We start from the raw sequence: 27,630 nt of genomic DNA on the forward strand, positions 1-27,630 counted from the left end.
AAATAACAGCTAAGTTTAATCAACCAGTGTTTTATTTCATTGTTATAGTCATAAAACAATTAGTGTGTCTTATTTTGAAAGTGGGGACCGGATGCTGGGGTTCACCCAGCGTTAGCTTGCTCCTCCGGTGGTGTTTTGGTCCAGTTGGCGCTGCTCCTCACTCGCCAAGATGACAGCGAGGAAGTCTGGTTCACGACTGGAGATAGAGATAGAGCGATGCCGCTCGGAGGCCCAGTGGGACAAGATTCCAGAGTTGGTGCGACAGCTCTCGGCTAAGCTGATATCAAACGGTAGGAAGTGTGCCGGGTTTCTCCGCTGTTCGTTCATCCAGTGTATGGGGCCTCCTCCCTGGCCTCAGTCCTCGCTACTTCCTGGCAGAGGCAGCCGATGCTGGGAGTTGTCGCCTCTGCTTAGAGCCAGTTACCTCGTAAAGACTTAAGAAAGAGATGTGACAGGTCTTTGTTAAACTTTAGGAAGGTTTGAGTTTAAAGATGTGAACAGTTTTCGCTGCTGTGATTGAGTTCCTGTGTTCTGACAGCTCAGTTTCCTGTCACGCAGAACTTCATTCAGAAATGTATCCATTTAACGTTGGATGTGTTTGACTGGTGTGGAGGATCAATAACGTTTTATGAATTGTACTTCAAGAAACATCGCTAGAGTAAAACGACAGATTTATCTCACATTTTTTATTTATCTATTTATATTTTTAAGCTCACTGTCCCCTTGCCACCAGTTAAACCGATTTGGGGCGCTATCGGGGTACTTACTCGATACTTTAATAAATTAATATGACCTCTGCCAATTTTTATTTGTGCCGAATTTTCCAGAAGGTTATAGTTCTAAGTTGTACCCCTTAACATTTATTTAATGACGGCCATGCGTTTGCTGAAACCACTATATATTTAAATGTGGTAGTTTTTCAAATTCTCTCTGGTTGGCTAAGATAGCTACAATACGTGCTAGCTGTCAAACCGCTTTCTCAGGGTATCAGTAAACGACAGTGTGATATTTTAGTTTAAAAGATAAAACCAGTTAAGCAAGGCTGATGTGTTACTCACGACAGACTTTTTTTTTTTTTTTTTTTATTCTTATTTTTTTTTTTTTGGTTATTATAAAAGTTACATGCAAGAAGGACTTTCTCACTTTTCTTAATGACATTTGAATGAAATGAAAATAAGATGAGAGATGTAAACTACTTTAACAGAACTATAGTCAAACTCATTTATATGCCAACCTTTGTCATGCAATTTAAATGTGCTTAGCTTTTATGTTTAAACATCATTATTGTTACACAAGGAAACGTTGGTTTATTTTTTTTAAACTTGTATCATTGCATCTGTAAAGGATATGAAACTGGAAATGAGAGAGATTTATTGTGAGATTTGAAAGAAGCAGACAATAAAGCTGGAACTCTGTAAAAACACCTTAACTAAAAAAAATTAAAACTGTTGTTTCAATTAAAAACAACTAAAATATAGTAGTGAAGAGTAAGTATAACTGTAAAAACAAATACAACTGTAAACAGAATCCCAGTAAACCTGTATCTTCTGCCTGATGGGAGAAGACTGAATAGGTGATTTGCAGATTAGGCAAGGTCAGTGGTGGTATAGTGTGAAGCTGTGGAAAATAGACTGCATCCAATGATCTTGAGAGCTATATGTACTGCTTTTTCAAGCTGTTGTTTGTCCTGATTGGTTGTGCTTAGCTGTCTTGGTGGGCTTTACTAACAATGACAGTGGTGTTCATGTCCCTTGATAACTATTGATGTATAGTGCTGCCCAGGAAGCGGAAGGACGAGACCCTCTCCAACAACATGGCCAGTGGTGGAAAAGGAGAGATGTTGAACTATTTCCCTTTTAGAGTCAACAGTAAGCTCTTTAGTTTGAGATGTGTCGAAGGTCCAACTGTTGTCTTTTCACCACCTCATCAGCTGCTGTTCCTCACTCCAGTATGCAGATTCCCTTCCTGTCACAGATAAGACTTACTGCAGTGATATCATCAGTGAAGTTAAAAGAAGCGGAGGCATTTTCCTGTAATTATTTTGGCCACTTAGTAAACAAAATAAAACAAGCTTTGTTAAATTCAATTTCACGTATATGAAAAGCCATAATTGGCCTTTGTTTAAGCTACAACCCCTTTAGTGAGCACCAGATTGTTTTTGTATAACAGAGCATAAAAGTCTGTTCATGATGACCTGAAGCCTCAGGATGTTTCGTAAGTACCTAGTAAATTCAAGACCTAAATTCAAGTCCACTGTAGACTAGATGTGGATTTGGGGAATCACCACTGATAGTATACAAAAGAAGGAAGTAGCAACTATCACTTTAAACACAGGTTTGGTCTCCACATTTTTGCATTTTTATCCAGCACCTTTTTTGTTTGTTTTGGAGTCATTAGTGAAGATATTCAGATCAGAGCCCGGAGTGCATAATTCTGTCTGGTATGTGTGCAAACAAAGCAGTGTTTCTCCGTGTGCAGATTTGCCATTCTCACTGTAACCCTGAGTAGTTTCTGAATAACCATTAAGCCTCAGTTCATGCATCATAATTTACACTCGGGGTGTTTTGAGCCCCTGTTACGTCCATATTTTCTTCTGTGTTACTTCTTTGCATACTTTTATGGCATTAATTTAAGTCCATGTTGCTTGGCAGATATTTTGCGTGAGCGTACACAGGTTACAGGGTTTGCCATTGTTGGCATGTGGTTGTAGCGACAGCTTGGCTATAGGAAGCTTAGATCAAAGGATAAAGTAGATGAAGGCACTGCATGTACTGCATTGATGTTAATGCCTCATTGACAAACTCAGGTGGTTGAGAGAGAACTTTAACCAGGTGTTCACCCTGCATTAGGCCTTAAAGTCATAAGGCAAATAATGAATGAAAATGGCACACCTTTACAGGTGAGTATCCAAGGAGAACATGCAAACTGCACACCAAGCAACCAGAAATAGGCAGGTTAGGGAGAAACCTAGTGTAAGACAAATAAGGATTTTTTTGAACTGGGTCTCATGCTCATGAGCATAATAGATCAACTGTAAGCTCTCAAAATGTTGGAGACATGCTGGATGAGGACAAGAGGATTTGATGTCATGGTTGCTCTGACCTCCTGATTGTTCCAGATGACCTGGGCGAGCTGCTGTTGGGTGAATGTAAGCTGCAGACGTACCTGAAGGAGAATCCCATCAAGCAAGGTACAAGTCCCAGGGTCCAACGGCCAAAACTGCTGGAGGTCAGGAAGCATCTCACTGCTGCTCTGGACAGAGGAAACCTGAAGGTAACCACTGGGCTGAAAATCAAAACTCCGAACACATCCTTTATTATTTATTTATTTATTTATTCATTTATTCCTCTCTTCTAGCCGGATTACATCCAGGAAGCTAGCCTGTTAATGGCCAAACTGTGCTATGTGGAGGGAGAATACAAAGATGCTTTAGGTGACACACATTTCTCATATTCGATATTTTTTCCCCCTCATTTTAGTGAATAAGTAGGTCAGTTTATTAATACATAATTCGTGATTTGACAGGGCACTACAGCAAGGTGAACCTGGACGACATGCAGCTGGCTGGAGCTCCTGTGTACAGGCTGTCTATGATAGCAGAGTCTTATGCGACTAAAGGTATACACAGTCCTTGTTTGTGTCCTCCTTAACCTCACTTAAACTGTCATCAAGCTAATCAGCACTAATCTCTGCAGCACCTCTTCTCTCCACACGGTGGCAGTGCAGTGCCACAGATGTAAAAAGAAGCCGCAGACTGCACTGTTTGTCTTTGAATGTGTTTAACTGATTTCATCTGGGAAAACATTCATCAGTGACAGTAGGTGATGGTGTCAAATAGGGCAAAATGTCTCCCAGTCACACCATGTTTCTTCTTCTCTCTTTCTTCCTCAGGTTTGTGCCTAGAGAAAGTCCCAGCTGCTTCACCGTCTCTATCCAATAAGAACGCCGGGTCTCCGGCGTCCAACAGGAGCATGACCGAGCGGGAGCAGGAGATCATCACCTGCTACGAAAAGTCTGGAGACATTGCTTTGCTCTATCTGCAGGAGGCCGAGAAGGTGTGTTGTCATGCTGTGATGGCTTCACAGAGTGCAGCGTTTTCTCTGCGTGTTGTTGTTTTTCACTGTCCTTATGGGCGTGTGATGAACATCCTGCTGACTGCATTCGAGTTTGACTGATGCGCCACCGCCCTCGACGGCCAACTGACAAACAAATCTCTTCGTCTTTATTTGCCGAGAGCACAGGCTGAGCAAACTGCAGTAAAACTGAGAAGGATGCAGCTCAAATATTCCAACCTGGATGTAGTGATACTTGTGAGAAATTCAACAAAACGTGTGCAATATTACAGGTGCTAGTTAAGGAACACTTTAACGATGTCATGATAATGTATTTAAGACATAGATGGGAAAACCTTCTGTTTATTTTAAAGCAGAAAAGCAGCTTATCAAATGCTGAAACGGGAGATATTTGATTGTTTGTTGAGACTCTAATACCAGAAACTTGCATAGCTTATCTTTTAACATCTTTCTTATTAGTGTTTTAGAGTTGAGGGGCTGTACAGCATGGAAATATACTTTTTTTCTTTAAACAACAACACTGGGAACAGTGGGTACATTCATCAAATCACAGAGATGAAACTCTTAAGGGAATGAACTAAAGGAACATTTTTTTTTCCCTCCAAAATAATCTCTTTATCTCTCCTGGTGTGCAGTCCTCTTATAATGCACTCCCTGATCCTTAAAGTATTTTACTGTATTCTAGTTTATATTCAAAAGTATGCAAAGCAGCTTTCAGACTAATTTCCTCCACCTTTTGTGTATATATGTATATATAATATATAGTTATAAGAGATTTTTTGTTTTTAATTATTGTTTTCCAAAACTACCTTATCTGTCTTTTGTTGTCTGGTGGTTTGCACGTCTTTAAACATTTTAAAAACTCCGAAATAAAAAGAGAGTTAATAATCAAAAAGGAGAGAGAGAGCAAATGCTGCAGTACCAGGTTTGACTGTTCACTTGCTTATTTGATCGTTTTCAAAAGGAGAAAAGCACAATGTCAATAGTCTTTCAGGAGTGGTCCGGTATTTTTAACACCGTTACGTTTCCTTAAACGTGGACTCCTCTGACCCTGAAAGTTAAATGTTAAAATTTGACTGCTCCTCAAGAAGTTGTTTCAAGCTTGTTTAATTACGTCCAAAAAGACCGTAAAAGGAAGTATTTAGTAACCACATTTAGTTTTTCGATATAGCCTGATATCAGATTCTTTGTCATATATTGTGTCTTTGTGACACACAATATATTTCCGGCAGGTGTCAATTTTTGGACTGCCAATGAGCCAGTTTAGCACCTGAAGTCATTTACTAAAAACGGACATTATAAGAGAGAGACATGGAACTTGAATAATCCTGAATTGAAATTTGTGGAAGAATTCTGCAACGGGAACGATGGTTGTGGAAGTTTAATATTCACTGAGGGACAAAATCAAATCAAATAAAGCGGAGGTTGAAAAATCAAAGTAAAAATCAATAGAAGTAAACAGTTAAAAGTCATGCAGTGATTTCCACTGCAGAATCGTGTCTGTTTTTTAAATGCAGAGCCGCCTGAGATTAAAATAAGTCTTATTGATTCAGGTTAGGAGGGGTTGAGTAAACTTCTCGTTCTTTTTGTTGTTTGTTGTTGCATAGGCGTTGTCAGCAGGGATTCAGAACCGCAGTCCAAAGCCTGGCCCGACAGCTCAGGACCAGGAGCTGGGCTACTTCCTAGAGACGGGCCTTCAGAGAGCCCATGTCATCCACTTCAAGAATGGGTAAGGGGGGTGGGGAACACATGGTGGTGAACCTGAGAGATCAGACAGGAAAGTTTTTACCTCTCTGGCTCTTGCTGATGTTTTTTTTTCTTTTTTTTTAAACCTTAGCAGCCCTCTGTGGGCATTCTTCACTCATTCAGCAGTTGTAGTGTTACAGAGCTGCTGACAGGTGGAATAAAAGCAAAAAAAAAAAAGTGTGAACATGGTTAAGTAACGTTCACGGTTGAGCTCAGAGCAGTTCACACAGCGGTGTTGCGCTAAATGCTGCTGGTGGTTTCAGTGTTGCAGCAGCTGCTGGACGCCTCATGATAGTCTCTTTCCTACAGGGTTTCTGTTTTTTGTTATTTGTTTTTTTTTCTTTCTTTTTACTTATTGCTAAATGATTGTTTTTGCTGTGAAGCAAACCAAAAATATGTAGACAGTATACATACTCTGTTTTTGTAAATATTAAAGTCTGGCCTCAGGTACAAATATGACATCACGCAGCAACTTGTCATAGTTTCTAGGAATAACATGGTTTCATTTGAAGCTTCTAGCATAAAAAAAAATGCCTCACACAGCATTAAATGTCCATAAAAAATATATTGTGTGTGTATATATTGGAATGTGACTTTAAATAAGGCCTGTTACTCTTTAACTTTCCTGTCATGTGTATGGCCAAAGGTTTAAAAAATTAGGTCATCCTGTGTAGAGAGTTTCTTCTGCTTTTGGCTTTGCATGATGTAAATGTGGGATGATATGGTTTGAATGGTTAAAGATTTCCAGTACGGAAATCTCAGTCACATGACGTTGCCTGTGAGCAGAAAGCCCACCTGCTGGTGGCAGCAGTAGCAGCCAGTCAGAGGAATGTTAAAAGGTTGGTGGAGCTGAAACGGTTTAATTCAAACTTAGAGTCCCCACAATATAAAAACAGAATTATTTTAAACTGATAGTCATGCAAAGATATTCAGAGAGTCCAAGTATAAAAACATGGAGCTGGAAATTTGTGTCTGAAATTAGTGAGTTTATATTTGCACCATTTTCAAATTGTTTAAAAAAAAAATAGTAAATGATGTGAAACAGTATGGTCTCCTAAACAGTTGTGTTCTGGTGCATGCATAGGCTTGCTTTTACAAAATGTAATCAGAATAAACTAAGTAAGTGGAACCTAATTCAACACCTTTATCTAACGGTTTCTGTTTGTTTCCAAGGGGAAGCCAATGAAACTGAGCTAAATCAACTTGTTTCAGACAGAAGATAAACAGAAAAATTGGGATTATTTTGAACTCTGAATCATGCAAAGCTACTCAAGTGGTCAAAGAAAACCAATACACACAAAATTAGGCGAGTATGTGCACTGGACTCAGTGTTGTTCAGCAGCCAGTGATATTTTTTTTTTGTCTTCCCTGTTTCCTGTCTCCATCATTGCAGCAACCTGACACAAGGTGTGGGCAGGTTTCGAGAGATTCTTCGGGCTATTGAGACCAGAACCACCCAGAACCTACGAATGGTGAGGAACAGTTTATTAACACTTAAGGGAACAGCTTGGAATTTTTGGGGAACATAATTGTTTGCTTCATAGGTACTTTAAGGTACTAGAAGTAAGATTTTGTTCTTGTTTTTTTTTAAACAGTTCAAACTGTTGTTGCACATTTAAGCTGACAGAAGTCAAACTGAAAACATTTTGTGCTCCAGAACTTTAGTTTTCATGGGCGTGCTATCATTTCACCTACACTGACACATGAAATGATGACTCTGAGAATGTTTGAAGTAGAGCTGGGCGATATAAGATTTTTTCATATCACGATATGTTTTTTTCATTTCAGGCGATAACGATATCTATCACGATATAAGCCAAATAACTATATTTGTAAGATTTAAATGTGCCGTTGCTCACAAGTAAAATGTGAAATAATCAGCAGCTTGTTTTTATTTAAATATTTATTTCCCATAATAAGTTCAACAGGGTAGATGTACTTAAGGAACATGAGACTTTTTCAGATAGATAAAGGCAAATATTGCAAACTACACAAAAGGCAGCCACTAAAGCGTTTAAGTTTCAAAATAGAACAAACGAAACAGACTAAATTGTCAATTCCACTTAGAAACAAAATATTAATTCTAAAAATAAATTGTTTTACAGAAGAACAGACAAAACTGACTAACTTTTGTCAATATCAAATAAACTGAGAACTAAAAGGAAATTCTCAATCTCTCCTTGTTGTATAGCTTAGCTTTTCAAACAGTTTTAACAGTTACTTTAGTCTGACAAAAGCCGAATGACGAATTAGCGCTTCCAGTCAGAGACTGAGGCTACGTCCACACGTACACGGGTATTTTTGAAAACGGAGATTTTCCGTTTTCGTTTTAAAAAATAATCCCGTCCACACATAAAGGCAGAAATGAAGGAAAACGCTGCTATGAACATGCCAAAGCAGCAGGTGGCGCTAGATTCCTAACCGTGCAGAAATGTTGGCCAATCTAGAAGCCTCGGTGGGAAAAAGTAAACAAAGCTGGGGCATAGAAGCAGAACCGAGTCGTATGTGTGGAGGGACAGTAACTGTGTGTATATGTAAGCATTTAAACACTGCAGAGAGTAGAATTAACAGTATTGTAGAAATTCATTAGACCGAAACAATAACGTGGCGCACAGTGTGACGTCAAAATGCGCACATCTTTGACGCTGCGTTTTCTCCGTTTTTCTAGTCCACACGTAAATGCAAATACGGAGTTTTAAAAAATCTTCGTTTTCAGTGACCAAAAACGCCGTTTAAGTGTGGACGAAAGGTGCAAACGCATAGAAAAATCTGCGTTTTCAAAAATACCCGGGTACGTGTGGATGTAGCGCATGCACCAGTTTATTGTATTTCCAGACTTGCTTTCGGCACAATTTACAGTGCGCGCTACTCTGTTTTTTGTCAGACTTGAAATAGCCGAAATACCTTCACACTACGGAACTTCTTTGGCTCTTCCGTTCGACAATCTCTCCGGCATTGGAACCATCATCTGTTTTCTCTTCGGTAACCTTCGGTCACGCTCGGTTGATTTTTCTAGTCGGCACACTCATTTCCTCCATTACCCGGGCGGTACGGTGGCTGGCTGCTTCCCAAACAAATACACATGTGCGGCTTGGCACTTGTGCTGTAAGTAACAAGTCACGTGACGCTGCGGCTGTGATTGGTTCGGCTCTGCGTTACTTAATTTGGATTGGCTGTTGTTTTGGTTTTGTTTTGTTTTTTTGTTTTTTTTAGGACAAGGACAAGAGCGGCGAGGTCTATCGCGATAGTTGAATTTTTCTATCGAGAAAAAGTTATATCGCGATACATATCGTTATCGTTCTATCGCCCAGCTCTAGTTTGAAGCAAAGTTAGAGTTATGCCTCAGCGAGTGGTAGACAGAAGGAGAGAGAACTTACACTGCATGGCACTGCTGTCCACAGATTTTTTGATTTGTACTTCAAAAGGAAAACTGTTTCTAAATCTGACCTCTAACAACAATAGTGAGGTTAACTAATGGTCACTGACACCAAAATTCAAATGATTTATATCTACACATCCCCAAAGTTGAAAGTCAAACACTTGCCCAACAAACAAATGACAGAGCCCAACGCAGAGGCTTCACCTGTTTTCTGTCTGTGGCAGCCGACTTTAACTTCTTCTCATCTTAGCAACAAGTAATACGTTTAAAAATTTCCCAAATTACTCCTTTAAACACGTCACTTCTTCCACAAATTGCACCACAACTGTATCGTCTGTCTGTCTCTCTGTTGGGAAGAATCCCAGGACAGGCTGTTAGATCCAATAGTTGTAAATTTTTATAAGGATGTACGTTAATGACGAAAGGGTCCAGATTAAAGCCTGTGCTGTGCTATAAGAAGTTAATATACAAGTGTTGTGTTCGTACAGACCATAGCCAGACAGCTTGCAGAGATCTTGCTCAGAGGAATGTGCGAACAGAGTTACTGGTCTCCTCTTGAAGACCCACCCGTTGTGTCGCCCCTGGACGATCCGACACGCCAAGGACACACTCATAGCAAGAGCTACAGCCTAAGCCGACGCCCACGAGTGTACTCGGGAGAGAAGTAAGAAGCAAAGCACTCGGCGTGGATACCAGATTAAATCTGCTGCCAGTGTACTTTTCCACCAATTTGTTCTCATCACTTTTCTCTCCATTTTTTCCCTCCCTTTTTTTTTTCCCTCCCTCTCATCCTCGTCCAACTCCATCGGCCTCCCGCTGCGTTCCTCTCCTCGCAGTCTGTTTTGCCCTCAGGAGAACACAGAAGAAGCATTGCTGCTGCTGCTCATCAGTGAATCCATGGTGAGGCACAAACTCTCTGCAGAGTAAACCATGCCAGAACACTGAGCTGGTTTTTCCGTATTCACACCTATGCATACGTGGGCTTTTGTGTGTTTCAGGCCAACCGTGATGCCGTCCTAAGCAGAATTCCTGAACACAACAACGATCGGATCATCAGTCTGCAGTCGGCCTCGGTGGTGTATGACCTGCTGACCATAGCTTTGGGCAGGAGAGGGCAGTATGAGATGTTGTCAGAGGTGAATGACCCCTCTGTAGACCGCAGTCACAGTGACTGTGGGGATAGTATTTTCACTGCTTTTGTTCCTCAACAAACGTTGGTGCCTAGAGACATCCCAATAAAACAGAAAAATGTACTATCTTTCAGTGTTTGGAGAGAGCCATGAAGTTCGCCTTTGAGGAGTTCCACTTGTGGTATCAGCTCGCCTTGTCGCTGATGGCAGCAGGCAAATCAGCTCGTGCCGTTAAGGTTCTCAAGGAGTGTATCCGCCTGAAGCCCAATGACCCCACCATCCCGCTGCTGGCCGTAAAGCTGTGCATCGGACCTCTCCACTGGGTGCGAACCGTACAGCTGAGCTGCCCTGTGAGGGCGGTTTGTTAGTTCTTAATATAACTGCCTCCAACATGTTCACCAGTGTCTAACTTTCTCTCTCTGTTCCTATAAATTTCCCTCTGTCATTATTCAGCTGGATGAAGGAGAGTGCTTTGCAAAGATGGTGATTGACATGGGAGAGAAAGCAGCTGAATTCAGAGCCAAAGGCTACTTGGCTATAGGTTTGGTTTACAGCCTCAAAGCCACTGATGGTAAGTCTGTTCAGGAGAAGTTCCATCTCCTGAGTCATTTTCTTGGTGCGAACGTGTGAGCAAGATTTTTATTTTTTTCTGGGTGAAAAGAAATCAGGAAAAGCTACAAGTTTGCAAACTCATTGGCTGATTTGGACCAGAGTTTTTTTCCAGCCTAGCCCAGGTCAGGAGGGCTTTCTCTTTTTTGTGATTTTGTTTTTTCCATCTTTCAAATGGTTGTGCATCATCAATTTGTCCCTGCTGCCTACTATGCCCCATTTCACACTGTTTAAAAATTTAAATTGTAGGGTCATTTTAGGGTCAGGAATTCAGTTCATGTGCAAAAGGCCATGAAAAGACTTCTAAGAAATCCATCACAGCACTTCATGTATGCAGGGGCGTGGCTAAAAATTCTCAGCTGCAGACCTGTCACCAGGGGCCAGTGTCGGGAGATGTTTTTGAGCCTGTTAGTTTGTCTGTTATGACACCTATTGCCCAACAACAGCACAAACACAAAGAATTTTTGTTTGTAGTGAAGTGAAGTGAAACTGAGCGATAACAATGAAAATGTTTGATGGGGGTTTTTTTTCTTTTCTTTTCTTTTTTTTTTTGAGCTCCTTCTTCTTCGCGGTGAACTCGATGCTGCTCTTTCCCGTTCAAGCAACTTTCAACCACTAAATATGACAAGCAAGGGGTGGAGCTGTATATGAAACTGGGCGCTCATTGCAATGATCATATCTGTGTAATCTTCCTTTGTAACACTTAAACAGACCAGTATTTACAAAATGGTCCTAATGGTTTAGACAGTATGACCTGAAATGAGCAACTGAGGCCATAAACCAAGGTTTACGAGGTCCTGACCGTTTTCGATGAGGTTTCTATGGGCTCATAATTCTTTTTGCCCCCTGGTGGCCATTAAAATGAATGCAGGTTTAAGGTCTTCACTTTTCAGACCCAGATGCTGCTTCCATCTTTTTTATACATTTATTTATGCATATTACTTTGATCTTCAGTGGACCAGACCAGTGAATATCGTCTTTCTGTCAGTGTAAAGAAGTTTAACTGCACATTTAATCCCTGCGATATCTCTATAGAAGAAAAAGAAGTGCAGTTTAAGCACCACACCTCACTGCTCTATTTAAATGAAAGGAGTGTGTCGGCACGACTCTTTGGGCTTAAATTGTAAGAAATGTGTAAAAATACAGAAAAGGGTCTGGTAGCTCAGAGCCCAGACTGTCCTGTAATTAGAAAGCGGAAGGCTTTTGTTAATTGCCAGAAAATGCCATATTTTATTTATTTTCCTGTGGACACGTTGTCATTTAGTTGTTTGTCTATTGCTTCACAAGTTTTGTGTTGTACAAATAGCTGTGTAGGAGGTCTTTAGCACTAGCACAGGCTTTAAAATTTATAAAAACACCGTTAAAAGTCCAAAATTTTTACCCTACTTCACAGTCCAGTGGTCCTTATGTTTGACACCCCTGTTGTATACTGTGCACGGTTGCAAATTTATCACACCTTTGCTCACTCTGAGTAAATTCAAAGTAAGGGAAGTGTGAGTCATAGTTCTTTAAGTCTATGTTGAAGCCATGAGTTCTCTCCTCATTTAAAATCATTCACCTTGAGTTTTCAGCCACTTTTCAAGTGGTTTTGCTTTTGGGTGTGTGTGCTGTCAGGGGACTCTTTTTGTTTGTGATGAGTATGATGGCAGATCTCTATAGAGCGCTTGCTTACATGAGGCGATGCATCATCTGTTTCTGTTTCTGGCCCGGATGTTTTTGCAGTATGAAAAGAAGTGTGCAAAAAGCTGCAGTGATTCATAATCAGTGTTACTGTAAAACCCATCGGTGTGTTTGTGTCTCTGCATGTCTTTAGCGTCATTGCGGAGCACACAGGAGGAATACCAGAGGAAAGCTTTGGGAGCCTTCCAGAGGTTCGGACTGAGCTATGATGCTCTGTTTTCTTTTTTACACTTTAAACTTACCACCCTGCCAAACCATTACATTATGCTTTTGACTCATTTGAACCTTTGTGCTTGTGCTATGACTAATCTGTGCGCAGTGTTTGGCTTTGACATTATTTATTCCCATAAATATGGTCAGCATTTGCTTTCCTTTTCCATCCGTCTTGCTGCAGCGCTGACCTTATTTTTCCACTGGGATCTTTAAAGTTTTATCTAACCTTATTTAATTTTTTATTTGCTGCCTCTTGAACACAACATCTCCTTTCTCTTCTCATCTGTAGAGCTCAGAGTCTGTCTCCAACTGACCATTTGGCAGCCTTCTACTTGGCGCTGCAGCTTGCCGTGTCCAGACAGGTAATGCAATGTACAGTCGTAGCAAGAGAAAAGCAACACAAGTGTTTGTGACACTAAAGGCAGACGTCCAAAATCAAAACTCTAAGGAGTTGCACATATTTAACAAAGTGCTTTTTATCCCAAATGTTGTGAAAACCTGTAGTTTGTGTACATATGTGTGTGTATGTGTGTAGATCCCCGAGGCGCTAGGCTATGTTCGACAGGCACTGCAGCTTCAAGGAGATGACGTCCACTCCCTTCACCTGCTGGCCCTGCTTCTCTCTGCCCAGAAACACTACCACGATGCTCTCAATATCATAGAGATGGCTCTCTCCGAGTACCCTGAAAACTTCAAGTGAGCTCACAGACCTCACACTGAGGTTTTTTTTGTTTTGTTTTTTAATTTAGCTGGATCAGGCTGATTGTGAGTTTGTGTGTGTCTGTGTAGTCTGTTGTATACCAAGGTGAAGCTGGAGGCTATGTGTAGAGGACCCGAAGAAGCTCTGCTCACCTGTAAACACATGCTGCAGATCTGGAAGAGCTTTTACAACCTTACCAACCCAAGGTATGCACACACTCCCCCTCGATAAAAACACTACTATTTCTACTACTGATAGAAAGTGGTAGAAATATGGTAACAGTGATGATAGAATTTACAAAATGCAGACAGGCAAAACTAGTATACCATCAACACCAAGGTGCAAGATGGATCACAAACCAGACACCAGATGGTTAAAACCATCATGTAATAGAAGGTGGTCACAGATTTTTGTGAACGTCATCTCGTCAGGCAGGTGGTTTCAAATCCAACGGGCCTCAAACTAGCAGCAGATGTAAGTCTTAACTTTGGAAGTTGAGGATCTAAAGATCGATGAAATGTTCAAGTCATACATAAATATTACAAAACACGGAGCCTGTGGCTAGAAGGCAGGATTGGTGTCATGTGTTCTAGCAAAACCAGTAAATGTCCCCAAAAAACCCCTCTGCTCTATGTCAGCCCCTCCCAAACTTAAGAAAAACACTGCACATGGGAGTAAAGTCACAGCGGGAGGTACTCGCTTTCTGTGAGTCGTCCTTTTAATATTCAGTGTGTTCCAATTTTGATTTTTGATGATGATTATCCAGTAACGCCTCCACCAAAGTCAAGAGAAATAAAATAAGTTATTATTTGGTCAGATAAATGAACAATAACACATGGTTCAAATCACATGGCTTTGTTTTATTGTTGTTTCCTTTTTATAGTCCCTTAAATTTTGAGAATCACTGCTTCTCTTGTTTCTGGTGCCGTAACAAAACAAAGAGTTTGATCTTTTTTATTTGTTTGCTTTTATTTTAAATAATTAAGATATGGTGCCAATAAAAAAACAATAACTATACCTGATTTAAATGTTACTATCCCCTTTAAGGTAATATACTTCCAGATTATTACTTGTGATCAGCGGTTTAAAACCAAACAAAGTGCATCAGATGTTGAGCACCATGATGTCATCCCCCAGGGTAAAACTGGGCGTCTAATCTAATGTCTTGAGGAGTTGGAGGGAGAGCATTTGTAACCGAGGCAGGTGGCTGTGATTTCTCATTTCTCCTACTCTTGAGATTGAGCTCCCTGCGGCTTTGACCTCTATTCCAAAATAATATTAAGGTTGACGGGTCGCTGCTGTGAAGATCTGAAGATGCAGCCCTCGTCCTAAATAAGCACCTTCGTGTGGTCATAATGGGACCGGTGTGGAGCTCTGAGATAGGTGCAGAGGTGTGCAAGGAGACTACCTTGAAGGATCTGGCCACCAAATGTAACATTTTTAAGACTTTTAAAAAGAATTTAAGACTCTAACTTTGTGAAGACTGGATTACACTGAACTACCAACTGAGCACTTTCATGGAGAAGCATTTAATTCATTCTAATGGTCTTGGCATTTAAAAATGCTATAATTCCAGGCATGTTTGGTGATGTGTACTAAATAGCTTCTGTGGACAAATATTAGTTAATAACATAAACGGTCAATAAAGTTTACTGTTTATGTTAACCTGATGTTAGGTTTGTTTTTAATTTTAATCAAAACCTCACTATGTGAAAACATAAGCTGGTATTAGTTTATATTTATGATCCTGCAACTCTTGCCCTAATTAAATGTCCATTTAGTAAATTTTTAAAAAAAAAATGTTTTACACGCTTGTTTTTGCAAATTTTCTGAATGGATTATCACATAATTATGAAATATAAGACCTCTCTCTGTTGATTCTGACAGTCTGTGGAGTGACTTCTTTGTGAAGAACTTGGGAATTTTCTGCAAATATCCAAAGGATGTGGCATTTACGCCCGCTCCCGAGTGCCGCTCCCAGTGCCAACAGTGAGGAAGTTAACATTAGCTTATGAATGGTGTCCACTAATCACTAATGTCAACAAACAGGCACAACAGGAACACAAAAGAAAAAGGAAACACTGATGTGGCTTTACATATGGCATTTAATCCATAGTTTTCCAGACTACAGATCACTTTAAGCCATCTTTTTTTCTGGCTAATGTTAGCCAATGCTAGTAATATGCCTAATTTCTTTGTTTTTTTTGTCTGTGTGCATTTGTCCCATTTAAATGTTTCAATCATCAAACAGAATTTAATACAAGATAAACATAACCAGAGTAAATACAAAATGCACTTTTTAAATTATTTCATTTATTAAGTGGGGAAAAACCAACCCAAACCTGCCTGTTCCTGTGTGAAAAACTCTTCGCCCTCTAAATCCAATAACTGGTTGTGCCATCCTTGGCAGCAAGAGCTGCAATCAAGCATTTGAATAACTGGCAATGAGTCGTTGTCTCTTCATTAATAACACAGTTCCCTTGAAGCTTGATCTAACTAAGAAAACAAAAGGTAACCAAGGCACTAAAATGCTTTATCTCCTTGTTTTGAAGGTCATGTTTGCTCAGCAGCTCAATCCCAGGCCGTGTGTGTGTGTGTGTGTGTGTGTGTGTGTGTGTGTACTTGCATGCGTGCGGATGTGCTTTTTCCCTTTGTTTACATCCACGTGTGTTTCGTGGCAGTGATTCGGGGCGTGGCAGCAGTCTGTTGGATAGAGCCATAGCAGACAGGCGACAGCTCAACGCTATGACCTTGCCTGACTTCAGTGACCCTGAGACTGGTAGGTACAGACACCTGAAATCTACGTGCTCAGCGTTCATCAGTAAACATGGAGTCAAACTTGTTTAATTATTCTCTCTCCTCTAATGGTCATCCTGATGTCTTTTTTACAGATAGCAGAGGGAAAAGTCTATAAAAGAATCTGATTTCTTTTAACTTAATGTATAAACTTTAAAAAATGGGAGCATTTTAAAAAATGTTGTTTGAGAAAAGGTCTTTTTGTTTCTATCCTTTCTTTAATCCTTCATTAATTTCACTCATTTCTGTTTTATTTCCTCCTTTTTAAGTCTCAGGTTCTTCCTCTTCGCTCTCTGGTTTCGAACCAGTCTCCCCTACCTCCCCCTCCACCATGTCCACCGTCTCCTCCCCGCTGTCTTCCCCTTCTTCCCCTGTCTTCATCTTCCAGCCTCCCCGTACTCCTCTGCCTCCACTCCGAAAACCATCTTTCCGCTCTCCTCTTCCTTCCCTTCCCCCTGCCCTTCCTCCTCCTCCTCCACCTCCACGCACAAAGACCAGGACTCACTCCTTCTGCAACCACGCCATAGTCCGCCAGCTGTCCTCCAACTGTAATCCTCCTCCACGTCCGCTCTGCCTGTAGCACGGTGTGGAGACTGACCACAAACAGATGTCATCACTAGTTACTTTTGCCTGTTTCTGTGATTTTTGAGCTACATATGTTATGACTGCTGTTAGTTATAACATCATAAAAATTTATGTCCAGAAACACGAATAGAATTAAAGATCCAAACTATATTATGAAGCACTTCAGCCTCCTGAGAGACCAGTTGGATCTCTGTCATGCTCATGAAGTCATGAAATTTCCTGTACTGCAGAGTACTGTCAGGCCAAGCTGTATTACTTTAATAATGCTGAGAAATTCACTGATATTTAAAACTATTTAACTATTTAAAAAATATTTTAAAATGACAGGGGCAGCACCATTTCCTGACACATTTAAATCCTCCTGGATGTGGTTTTCAGGCAAAAGAAAAATCTTAAAAGTTAAAAAATGCTTCTGTATTTTTTGGAGAAGATATTAATTACCTGCTTTGCAATTATTTTCTTACTTAAAGGCATCACTTGTTAGTTCCTGGCTTAATATAATGTGCCCATAAACCACCAGCTATCTTTGAACTCTTCGATATCTAAGAAAGCTCCTCTTATGAGCAGCCACATCCTTCTTGTGCTTTCACCCGCACTGATGCTTGAGCGGATCGTGAATTAGAGAGATTTGTTTAAGCCTGGACAAAGAGACTAAAGAGACTAACCATTTTGGAGTTTTGGCAGAGACAAACTCCACAGAGCTGCTATAAATCCTGGCATGTTTGCAGAAACTTTGATGTGGATTGAGTTGAGTTTTGATGCATTTGCTTTGCTTATTTTGTGACTTAAACATGCGCGCACACACACACACACTCATTTTATTTAGCTAAAATTTATTGATCAGATGGGGGGGAGGCAGTTTATGTTATAAAGGATTTTTTTTCCACAGATCGCAGCTGCACTTTCTCTGCACCTCTGGTTTTGTTTTTAATAATTTTCAGTGTTTCCATCTCAGCCAGCATTAATTTGTCGTGCTTCCCAGTTTCGATGTTGTCTGTCCTTGTTGCCATCTCTCTTACTAATGATAATAATAATGGTAATGGTTGTCTTTTAGATTATTTTTCCCCGCAGGCCACAGAACGGTGACAGCTAGTCGATCATCATGGTTACTGAAAATATGATACATTTACTTTCTTTAGGAGATTTTTGAATGATTAGTTCATTAAAAAGCTAATTCAAATATGCAGGCGCACCACATCATGAGGTGTAAAATATAATGTTCCTCACCAATTTTTGAAACAAAAAACCTGTCATGACTTGAAATATGGGCCTTCTCGACATTTTGGTATTTAAAAAACTTTATGGCACTAACTACTTAATAGGCCAGTGGGTGTGCATTTATGGAGGACTGACTCTGCCAAACGTTTAAAAAAAAAAAAAAAACAGAAAAAAAGAATGAATGACTCAGTAAAATGAAGTAATTTGCCAATAAGCAAACAAACTAGAACATAAATAGTGTTTTATAGCACATAAAAATTAGCTTTTACCTACAGTTATTTTAAGTATTCCTTTTAGTGCATTTATTCCTACAAATAATCGTTATTTACTGATTATTTTTTCTTGACCTAAATATTTCAGTATTTCCACACATACTGATTTTTTTATTTTTTTTATTTTCTATACATATTGTTTTTTTTCCATCTATGCAAAGAAACAGCAGCGCTCTTATTTTGAAAGTACAGTTACTGCTAATTCCATGAGAATTCTTTTTACTTTTTTTTTTTTTAATGTAGTTATTCACAGTTTGGTCTGTTTCGGTCCTCCATATTCACATGTTATTCACATCAAATTTCTGTCATTAGAAAGGGTGCATGAGTGGAAGCGGCTCGCCTGCTGTCATGTGGTCTAAAAGTGACTGTGTGAAGAATGAAAACCCCGCGGGGTGCTGCAGTCTACCCTCTGTGGATTCTTTTGTTTTTTTTCCTCATCGTGCTTTTGATATTTCTTCTGTCTCTTCCTCTCTTTCAATCATTAACAGTCGTCTTTCTGTTTCTTTCCATCCCTTCGTTTTATTCAAGGCGGCCTTCAGGACGCTAACACACTTGGTTTTTCCTCCATGTTTTCTGTTTGTAAGTAGCCATCTAACCTCCATCTTTTCTTTTCTTTTTTTCCCCCCCTCATCCATTCTTCCGTCATTGCTCCCCCTTTGTCCCAAGAGGTCCAGATATGTGCCATATTCATATGACGAGAGTATGTGCAAATATCTTCTGCTTTAAGGTGACATCTGCAAACAGTTTTATTTTGTTTTTTAAATCATGCTGGTGGCTGATCCAAATGCCCACAGTGAGTTAGAAGGAAGAGCTCAGGCATCTTTTGCATGTTGTCACATTAAAGCAGCATGAAGGTGTTCAGGAAACAACTTGTTTGGATTGTTTTAGAGCACAATCCAGATGAGGGTCTTATTTTCCAGCACACAGATGTTATTTCTGATGCGTTTATCCTTTTCGGTAACGTGAAAGAGAACAAAAACTCACCAGGAAGCAGTTTCCGTCTCACGAATGTGATGGTAGTTGTGACAGTAACTGTTACAACAAGCTCGAGGCAAATTGCTGACAGATGCTCAAGTGTTGTAATCAATTTAACGTAATCTGGCTGAAATCTAGCAAACCGCTGTGGGAAGTCTGCGACTTCCCACAGCGGTTTGTGGGAAGTTGCACAAATGAGGAAGTGGTGCAGTTTCTCATGAAAGGCATTATCAGCTCTGTACAGCTGATATCCTTCTCTGTATTCTGACACTTAGGCTAACGATCGCATCTTTCACATGATGTCAAAGTACCGCTTGTGTCAAATATGGGTCTTTGCAAATTTTTGCGTTATTTCAGTGAGTGCCTTCTGCCTGACGCCCTCAAAATCAACTTTGTACCATAACTTACAAGCTAAGTTTAACCTTCATACCATGGAATTTGGCACTATTTTGGTGTTTGTTTATTTTTTGATAACTGAAAAGCACATTTAAGTCCAGAAGGAAATACGGGTTGAAGGTGAGCCTGTTATCAAACTGAGGATAAAAAGAAGACCTCGTTTTGAGCAGCCAGATATCCCACATGGTAATCTGACCCTTGCAAATTTAGCCAAGTTTGTTTTTTGGGGGTTTTAAAAAAAAATTTTTTTATATGGATCGAACAAGCTGTATCGAAATATTGACTTACACCGATCAGCCTGCCCCAGCCTACTACTCTACAAACCCTGATGACAAAACCTCAGTGACCAAGTAGGGCGTGGACTCTGCAGTGTTTTTTACCAGAGGAGTCATTAAAATACTTATTTAAAGAGGTGGCAGCAACACACCACTGGAAAACATTCAAACACACCCTGACATCTTCGTAGAATCACAACAAGCATAACGTGCAACAATAAACACTCCACGAATGATGTAAAGTCCAACACAAACAAAGAGCAGCACACACAAACAGTAAGACCTGCGGGTAGAAACAAAAAAGAAAACGGCAGCTGGAGGAGGATCGGAGGAAAGGAGGTGCACGGGAGCATAGTAAGCAACAGATAGATGATGGGGAGGTCACAGGGTGACAGATCTGAAGAATCTAGAGGCAGGGAACACTTTGGGCTTCATGTAATCTGTAGATCTATAATTCAGTGTAATTCTGGCGTATTTAATACATTCATTCGTGCAGACCTCCCTCTCACTGGCCACCTCCTCCAGCTCCTCTAGGGATGGAGGTGTTCACTGGCCTTCCCTGGGCCTTATACATTTAAATCATCTTTATACACATCCAAATGTGGATTTGGGTAAAAATCCATATTTGCCATCTTGCAGTACAGAAACAGGCTTGCAGACAGACGATGTACAGAGAAAAGTGAAACAAAGTAAGACTAAAATAAATCAAATAAAGCTTCAAATTACCGAAACAAATTCCACCTGCAGGCTGAAGGTGTTTATTCGCCGTCATCGGCTTAATTTAGGGAGCGCTACACGCCATCCTGCCCGTGTTGTGCTGCGTTCGGCTGGGCTGCTGCATGGTGGCGTCTAATAAATTACTCCACAGCAAACAGGATTCTCAGCTGAATCGAGACATCCTTTTGCCACGTAGTCCCCTCTTAGAAATCGTTAACATTCAAATCTTCTCCTTTTTTAAAATATTTTTTATTATTCCTTCAGTCAGTGAAGGGGACGGATCAGATTAAAGCAAGCTGTGTTCATTTTAAATTTAGAAAAAGACTCTAAGAGGCACGTTTTATTCATTTTTAATCCCTTTAGGTTGCAATGCATATGACAGTTTAGCGAAACAAAACAAGACAAAGATCAAATTTTGTGATGTGTAAGGGGGTCGTTCTGTGTAGCGTTGTGATACGTTTGGCTTTTGTGGACCTGCTTTTCCTCCCATGCTGACCCCTGTAATAGTCCGCGGATACGCAGACCATCACAGCGACGCTTCTTTTAGTTACTAATGAGCAGAGTGATGCAGTTTTATGCATGATGGTGACACTAATTCGTTGTAACTCAGGGCCCTAACACTGTGTGCCGCCGAGTGCTGAATGGCGTGGACTTATTTTAAGGCTTGAAAAACTGTGTGCCAGTGTGGACTCCAACTGTTTACTGCAACCAAACACTGCAGAACCACAGTAATCAGTGGCCTCTGCTGTTGTTTTGTTCAGTTAAAATCACCCTGCATTGTGGCACATGGCTGCCTAACACTGCTGTTGTAGTGGTTAGTCACAAAATTTGGAAGATGGTGTATTCGTCTGTGATGGTTTGATTTCCACCCTCCAGGTTCGGTGCACGCTACCTCCATAGCAGCCAGTCGTGTGGAGCAGGCTCTATCCGAAGTTGCCTCCTCTTTGCAGAGCAGTGCCCCCAAACATGGACCCCTGCACCCCTGGATGACCCTGGCTCAGATCTGGCTCCATGCAGGTATCCTCTTACTCATTCGCAGCGCATGCATGAAAGTTATTTTATGCCTTAATAATTAATCATTTTGTAACTGGCCGTCAAATACAGCAGGGCACTGTCTGCTCACCTCTTGTGGTCGATATTTGCTTCATCAGAGAATCAGATATGAGGTCAGAGTGAGTGCACCGGCATCAGCCTTCAGGACTTTATTGAAGAGCAGTTTGATTAGATATCTACTGGATATATTAGATTTCCCCTCACTTGAGCTCAGATTCTGATTTCAGCGACCAAGACAGACTGCGGTGTCCACACAAACAGACACACACACTCGGGCTGAGGTAGTTTGTCCGCCTGTTTATCTGTCCAGCTGCTTCCTGTCAGGGTTGGCCATGTCCAGCCCGGTGATATGGCTAATGTAATCAGCCAGTTCAGGCTCATTTCCTCCGTCTCTACTCGTATCATTCTGTCTTCATCACACCAGCGCAGTGAAAGCCTCAGCTGGGCATGAAGTGAAGAAGTCTTTTTTTTTTTCTTTTTTTTTCTGCTCATGCAGCTTGAAGGGAAAAATGTTTTTATCCTTTCTTATTTTCTGCATCATGTTAAGAGTATCGCCGTGTCCGTGCAGCAAAAGCAGTCCAAAAGTCACATTTAATTAGTCGTTCAAACAAACAAACGCACATATGTGCAGGACATATATGATGACGGCAGGCCAGTGGCGAGATATAGATTACACGTCAGGCATCAGCTCTGAGCCCCTTTTTGTTTGCAGTGGTGATGGACAGGCTAACAGATGAGGTCAGGCAGGAGTCTCTGTGGACGATGATGGACTTTGAGAGTAGGGAGCAGGTGGAGGAAAGTCTGGGGAGGTGGAGGTATGCTCTGGAGTGAGGAGGAATGGAAGTCAGTAGAAGAAAAACTGAATATATGTGTGAGAATGAGAGAGAGAGAGAGCAACGGGTGTAATAGTGAAGCTGCAAGGAGTGTAGGTAGAGAAGGTAGATGAGTTTGGAGACAAAGTTAGGCTGAGATCGTTTTTTGGACATGTGTGGAGGAGGAGTAGCGGATATACTGGACAAAGGGTATTGAATATGGAGCTACCAGGCAAGAGGAAAAGAGGAAGACCACAGAGGATCAGTATGTCAGTAGAAGATGCTGGGATAGGGTGAGATGCAGGCAGACTGTAGCCAGCCCCATAGGGAGCAGAAAAAAGAAGAAGATGATGAAGAATGTCACATTACATCCACAAAAGATCAACAGATACGAGAGATCATATATCATCAATATGTGTAAACTTGCACCGAATGGGCTTCGGGTGCTTTGAGGAAAAACATGGAACAAAAATGATCACAGTTGGAGGAATTTGTTTTTTAGCCCTGGAGGTTCACAGTGTTTCTATCAGTTTGAAATTCTGCGTGTGTCTCTGTTGAACAGCTGAGGTGTACATCGGCATGTCAAAACCTGCTGAGGCCACGGCTTGCACGCAGGAAGCCGCCAACCTCTTCCCCACGTCCCACAACGTCCTCTACATGAGGGGGCAGATAGCCGAGCTGAGGGGCAACATGGACGAAGCCAAGCGCTGGTACGAGGAGGCCCTGTCCATCAACCCGACTCATGTCAAGACCATGCAGAGACTGGTAAGACACTCTGTCCTCCACCTGCCTGCCTGCAGTGCCCTCACACCCTGACGGGTTTTGTGTGTTTTTATGTAATTACCTACAGTCTGCCGGGACGGTTAAACCTCACCTGAGGAGAGCAAGTTTGTTTTTTGTTTTCAGTCTGCTCCGTCTGCCCTTGTCACTCATTCACTCATGTTGGCAGGCCAGAAACGAACAGACCTGCTGATGGAGAGAGTAACACACAGAAATTCTCTCCAGTGACAGCACGGCAATGGCACCTGAAGGCGGATCAGTACCTCAGTAGTCAGTGTGTCCATCTGACCCGAGTGCAGATTAAAATGTTTTCATGCATTTGGAGGCTTTTGACAATTTGTGTAGTTGGTATTTTAGCTTGAAAACTGGATTTTGTCTTGGTAATTGTGGGGAAAGTTTCGAGCTTGCATGTGTCTGCAGGAAAAAGATGGTGTAGTTGAACATGCCTATAAAGAAAATTGGCTTTTTCTCCAATTTATTCAGCTTAGTTAATGTTAAGTGATAATCTAGCAATAGATGAAAAGAGTGAAAATAATAAAAGTGAAATAAAGAACTGAGCTGACTGACCCACGGTGGACCATCAGTCTGCAAAAGTTAAATCAGGTAAATCAAAGGAAGTAAAAGCCGAGACTAAAACGAAAAGCACATGAAGAGTACTAAAAAGAAAAGGAGAAGAGATTAAAAGTCCAGTTATGGAACAAAGAGAAGAAAAAGAGTAGGTTGGAAAAAAAATATGATGCAACCTTAAGTTAAGAGCAACTAAAAACAGGAGGAATTCATGTTTATTTATGAAAGTTAAAAACAACAGGAGTTCAGTCAGAGTGTTTTCCAGTCACGAATAAACAGAAATAATCCGGACAGGATTCTTGGTGTGCCTGGCATCGTTATTAGTTTAAAGGGTCTCCTTCCGGGCTACTCTGCTTATACTCACTTTTTGATAATCTGCGGAGGTCATGAGGCAGTGAAGCAACCCCAAACCAGATGATTTCATCACCTGCAATGACGCCAACTTACAAAGAAGAAGAAACACTTCCCTCATCATACTCACTCACACTACTGTAAAAAAATGGACGGCAACCTCTTTGTGACTGGAAGAAGTCGGAGATTGCCAGTTGTGGTGATCACTGGGACACCCTCGATCTTCGACCGCTTTCGATTGGGGTCGCCTTTTGGGAGGCAACCTGTCTCCAGACTTGCACCAACTGCAGTCATGTTCACAAATAATTTGGGTCACGCTGTGGTCTCCAGCCACTGTTTTCCATTGTTCTGTTTCCATGGGGTTAAAATTCTGTTAAGACACGTGGTTGACAATAAGACGCACAAAAAATGGTGGGTGGCACCGAAAAGCACAGGTGTCAAACGTAAGGCCCGAGGGCCAGAATCGGCCCAGCGGAGCCTGCAAGAGTTTTATTTTTAGTGGACAGTCTCAGGAATAAACTACCAAAAGATGAAAGTTGGCTGTACGTGGCCACCCGTGTAAAAGCAGTTTGATATTGCTGCTGTAAAGACCAAGTGGCCACTCGAGGAACTGCACATTTTGGCACATTAGCTGTGGAGGTGGCTGTCCCTCAATAATACCCTGTTGAAGATTACTTCCATTAGTTTTTCCCATTTGCTGAATTTGATCTCCATAGCTCTCATGCAAGGAAAAAAACGGAGTAGAGAGCTCAGACCCAATGAAAATCATCATCTTATAACTGGAAGTGTGTAAAATACGGCAGGTAGTTTGCGGTAGAAGATAAATGACACGGTGCACTGTGTAAATTTGAATCTCTGGTTTAAATTCTTCATGAATAATAAATGTTAAAAGTGAGAGGAGGGTGGCTGTTACCGATATTAAATGTAACTTTAGAGCTTCTTTTTAAATAAAGCCAACTGCTGAATCATTGACACACAGCATGATAAAAAAAGGGGGATGTTCTCTTCTTCTCTTGTTTTCTCTGTTGCAGGGTCTGATCCTGCACCAGCTGCAGCGTTACAGTCTTTCGGAAAAGGTGCTGAGAGACGCCGTGCAGGTGAACAGGTGAGTTTGTTTGTGTTTAAACAAGGTAATGTTTGTACGTTTTCTCCTTTAAGGCACCTGTGGTTCAACATTTTTCTATTTCCTCACTTCTTCCTCTTTCCTTCCCACTTCCTCTTACATCCCTTTAATTTCTCCTCCCTCTTTCTATGCTGCTGTTCTCCTCTCATCCTTTTTTCTTCCTCTTCTTTTTTCTTTGCTTTCCTCTCCTTGTATTTCCCATCTTCTCGCTTCCTCACTTCTCTCCTTGCCATCCCACTTTCCACCCATATCCCTCTACTCTCATCTCTTCTTCCTCCACTTCTTTCCTTCTCATCTTCCATGTTTTTCCTCTCCACTATACTCTTTCCTCTACTCTTCCTTCCCCCCTTAAATTTGTTTCTGTTCTTCCTCTTGTGACCTCTTCATCCCTCTGTCCTCCTCAGCACGGCTCACGATGTGTGGAACAGTCTTGGCGAGGTGTTGCAGGCTCAGGGAAACACCGCCGCCGCCACTGAGTGTTTTCTCACCGCCTTGGAGCTGGAAGCCAGCAGCCCCATCCTGCCCTTCACCATCATTCCCAGAGCGCTATGAGAAAAACACAACACAGAGCATGCCTGCATGCCACTTCACAAACACACACACACGCACAGACCTGTGAAAAGGTGTACTGCCAAACCCTCACACACACATAAACTCAGAGTGTATATAGAAATGCAAAGAGTACAAATAAACAGGCTTCCCTCTGTCTACCCGTGCTTCCCACAATGCCTTTCTTGTGGCCACGTCTACGTGAGTGTGCGTGTCTCTTTCCCGCGCTGCGTGTTGTCTCCTTCGTCAGATTCCGTTCAAATCATTATTCTCAGAAGCCTGAAAGTTGTGTTTACATGTTGTTTAGTCCAAATACACACATACACTCTGAGCAGTTTTAACATAAATGGATTAGATTTCCTTTAAAAGCCAAATATGCATTTACTTGGTACTGTTCACATCGATGCAGCAGAAAACACTCTTTCAAAAGTGGATGCAAGCGCCAAAACCTGTCCGTCCCACTCCCTTCCTGTTTTTTTGTTGTTGTTTTTTTTTTCTTATGATGATTTACGGAGTTCAGCAAGGTGAGAGAGCACCATACAATTTAGAGCCACCAGTGGACCCTGTTTTCAGTGGGTTCATGTCTTCATTTTTAATCCCTCTCCCTGCCCTGCATCTTTTCTGCTTTCTGATAATTCATCAGATAAAACTCTGTGTAGTCTCTGTGTTCTGCCCTCACCTGGTTTAGTCAGTGATAAATATTGCTGTATGTATATGCTTGTGTTTTTTTGTTTGTTTGTTTGTTTTTTAACACTACAAAAACTCAATCCCATTTTATATGCACGCACAAACACTATAGATCAGCAGCAGATCGAGCTGGGGGTCAAACCACTGAGTATTGCCTTCACTGTACTGTAGCCTTGCACCCGTGTTAGCATTGTTAAAATTTGAAGACAGGAACCCACTGTAGTAAATTCAGACTTCTGAGTGGTCAATGGTGTTTGACTCGACACTAAGATCATTTTCCAAAAGTATCTGTTACACTTTTTGGTGCTTGTATCCACTCAGGAAAGATGCTCGTGTAATGTTATCTGCATCTGCATGGAGGGGGATCGTTGTTACTGTATACCTGGCTCAGGATCAGCCAGGTCTTTAAGGTATCCAGCGGAGCATCGATGGACTTTCACTGAGAAATAAATCGGTGTAAATGCCAAACCTCGGGTTGCATTCGCCCTCACGGGAAATCTGATTTCCTGCAGCTGATTTTAAAGTGGTTTTGTGAAGTTTTTAAGTGAAAAATCAAAGTGCCACCTGGAGCAACTCAAACGGCAGCAACGTATAATCTGCGGGAAACTGTTGGAATCTGTGCCACATCTTTCCTCCAGAAATCAGATTTTCTTGTTGAGCGCAAATGCACCCGCAGTGATTGTGTTGTCTTTGTGTCCCATCACCAGATTAATATTTTTATTTCGTTTTTGATTATAAATACAAAGAATTATTGCTGTATATTTCATTGTTCCACTAGTGTATTATTATTTTAGAGAGTAAATTATAACTATTTTCTGGAGAATGATGTTGCTTAGAGAGAGTGAGGTATGAAAGGACATCCTCCTGAGCTCAGGCAGTGAGTCCTTTGTGCTGTAAATGAATGATTATGAAGACCAAGATAATAAAAGTGGATAAAAAGAAGA

General features: G+C 41.1%; 1 protein-coding gene across 5 annotated transcripts; it reads left to right on the forward strand.

The window, feature by feature from the left end:
* The first annotated feature begins 99 nt into the window (after positions 1 to 99).
* ttc7b (tetratricopeptide repeat domain 7B) lies at positions 100 to 27,630 on the forward strand. 5 transcript variants are annotated; one of them, XM_076877906.1, is made up of 24 exons: positions 100 to 290; positions 3,119 to 3,273; positions 3,358 to 3,433; positions 3,526 to 3,618; positions 3,892 to 4,055; positions 5,681 to 5,802; positions 7,213 to 7,291; positions 9,687 to 9,862; positions 10,035 to 10,098; positions 10,197 to 10,334; positions 10,463 to 10,651; positions 10,782 to 10,899; positions 12,751 to 12,808; positions 13,120 to 13,192; positions 13,366 to 13,526; positions 13,620 to 13,736; positions 15,418 to 15,519; positions 16,212 to 16,309; positions 18,930 to 18,980; positions 21,641 to 21,781; positions 23,192 to 23,394; positions 25,359 to 25,432; positions 25,855 to 26,012; positions 26,110 to 27,630. In XM_076877906.1, exons 1-23 carry the CDS (start codon positions 170 to 172, stop codon positions 26,000 to 26,002), a joined length of 2,721 nt encoding a protein of 906 aa, XP_076734021.1. In that variant the 5' UTR covers positions 100 to 169; the 3' UTR covers positions 26,003 to 26,012; positions 26,110 to 27,630. The 5 variants fall into 5 exon arrangements, with proteins under 5 accessions (XP_076734021.1, XP_004559360.1, XP_004559361.1 ...); XM_004559303.3 differs by having other exon boundaries at positions 25,855 to 27,630; XM_004559304.3 differs by lacking the exon at positions 18,930 to 18,980 and having other exon boundaries at positions 101 to 290; positions 25,855 to 27,630.

This window comes from Maylandia zebra, linkage group LG19 (genome assembly GCF_041146795.1).
Source record: "Maylandia zebra isolate NMK-2024a linkage group LG19, Mzebra_GT3a, whole genome shotgun sequence".
NCBI lineage: Eukaryota > Metazoa > Chordata > Actinopteri > Cichliformes > Cichlidae > Maylandia > Maylandia zebra.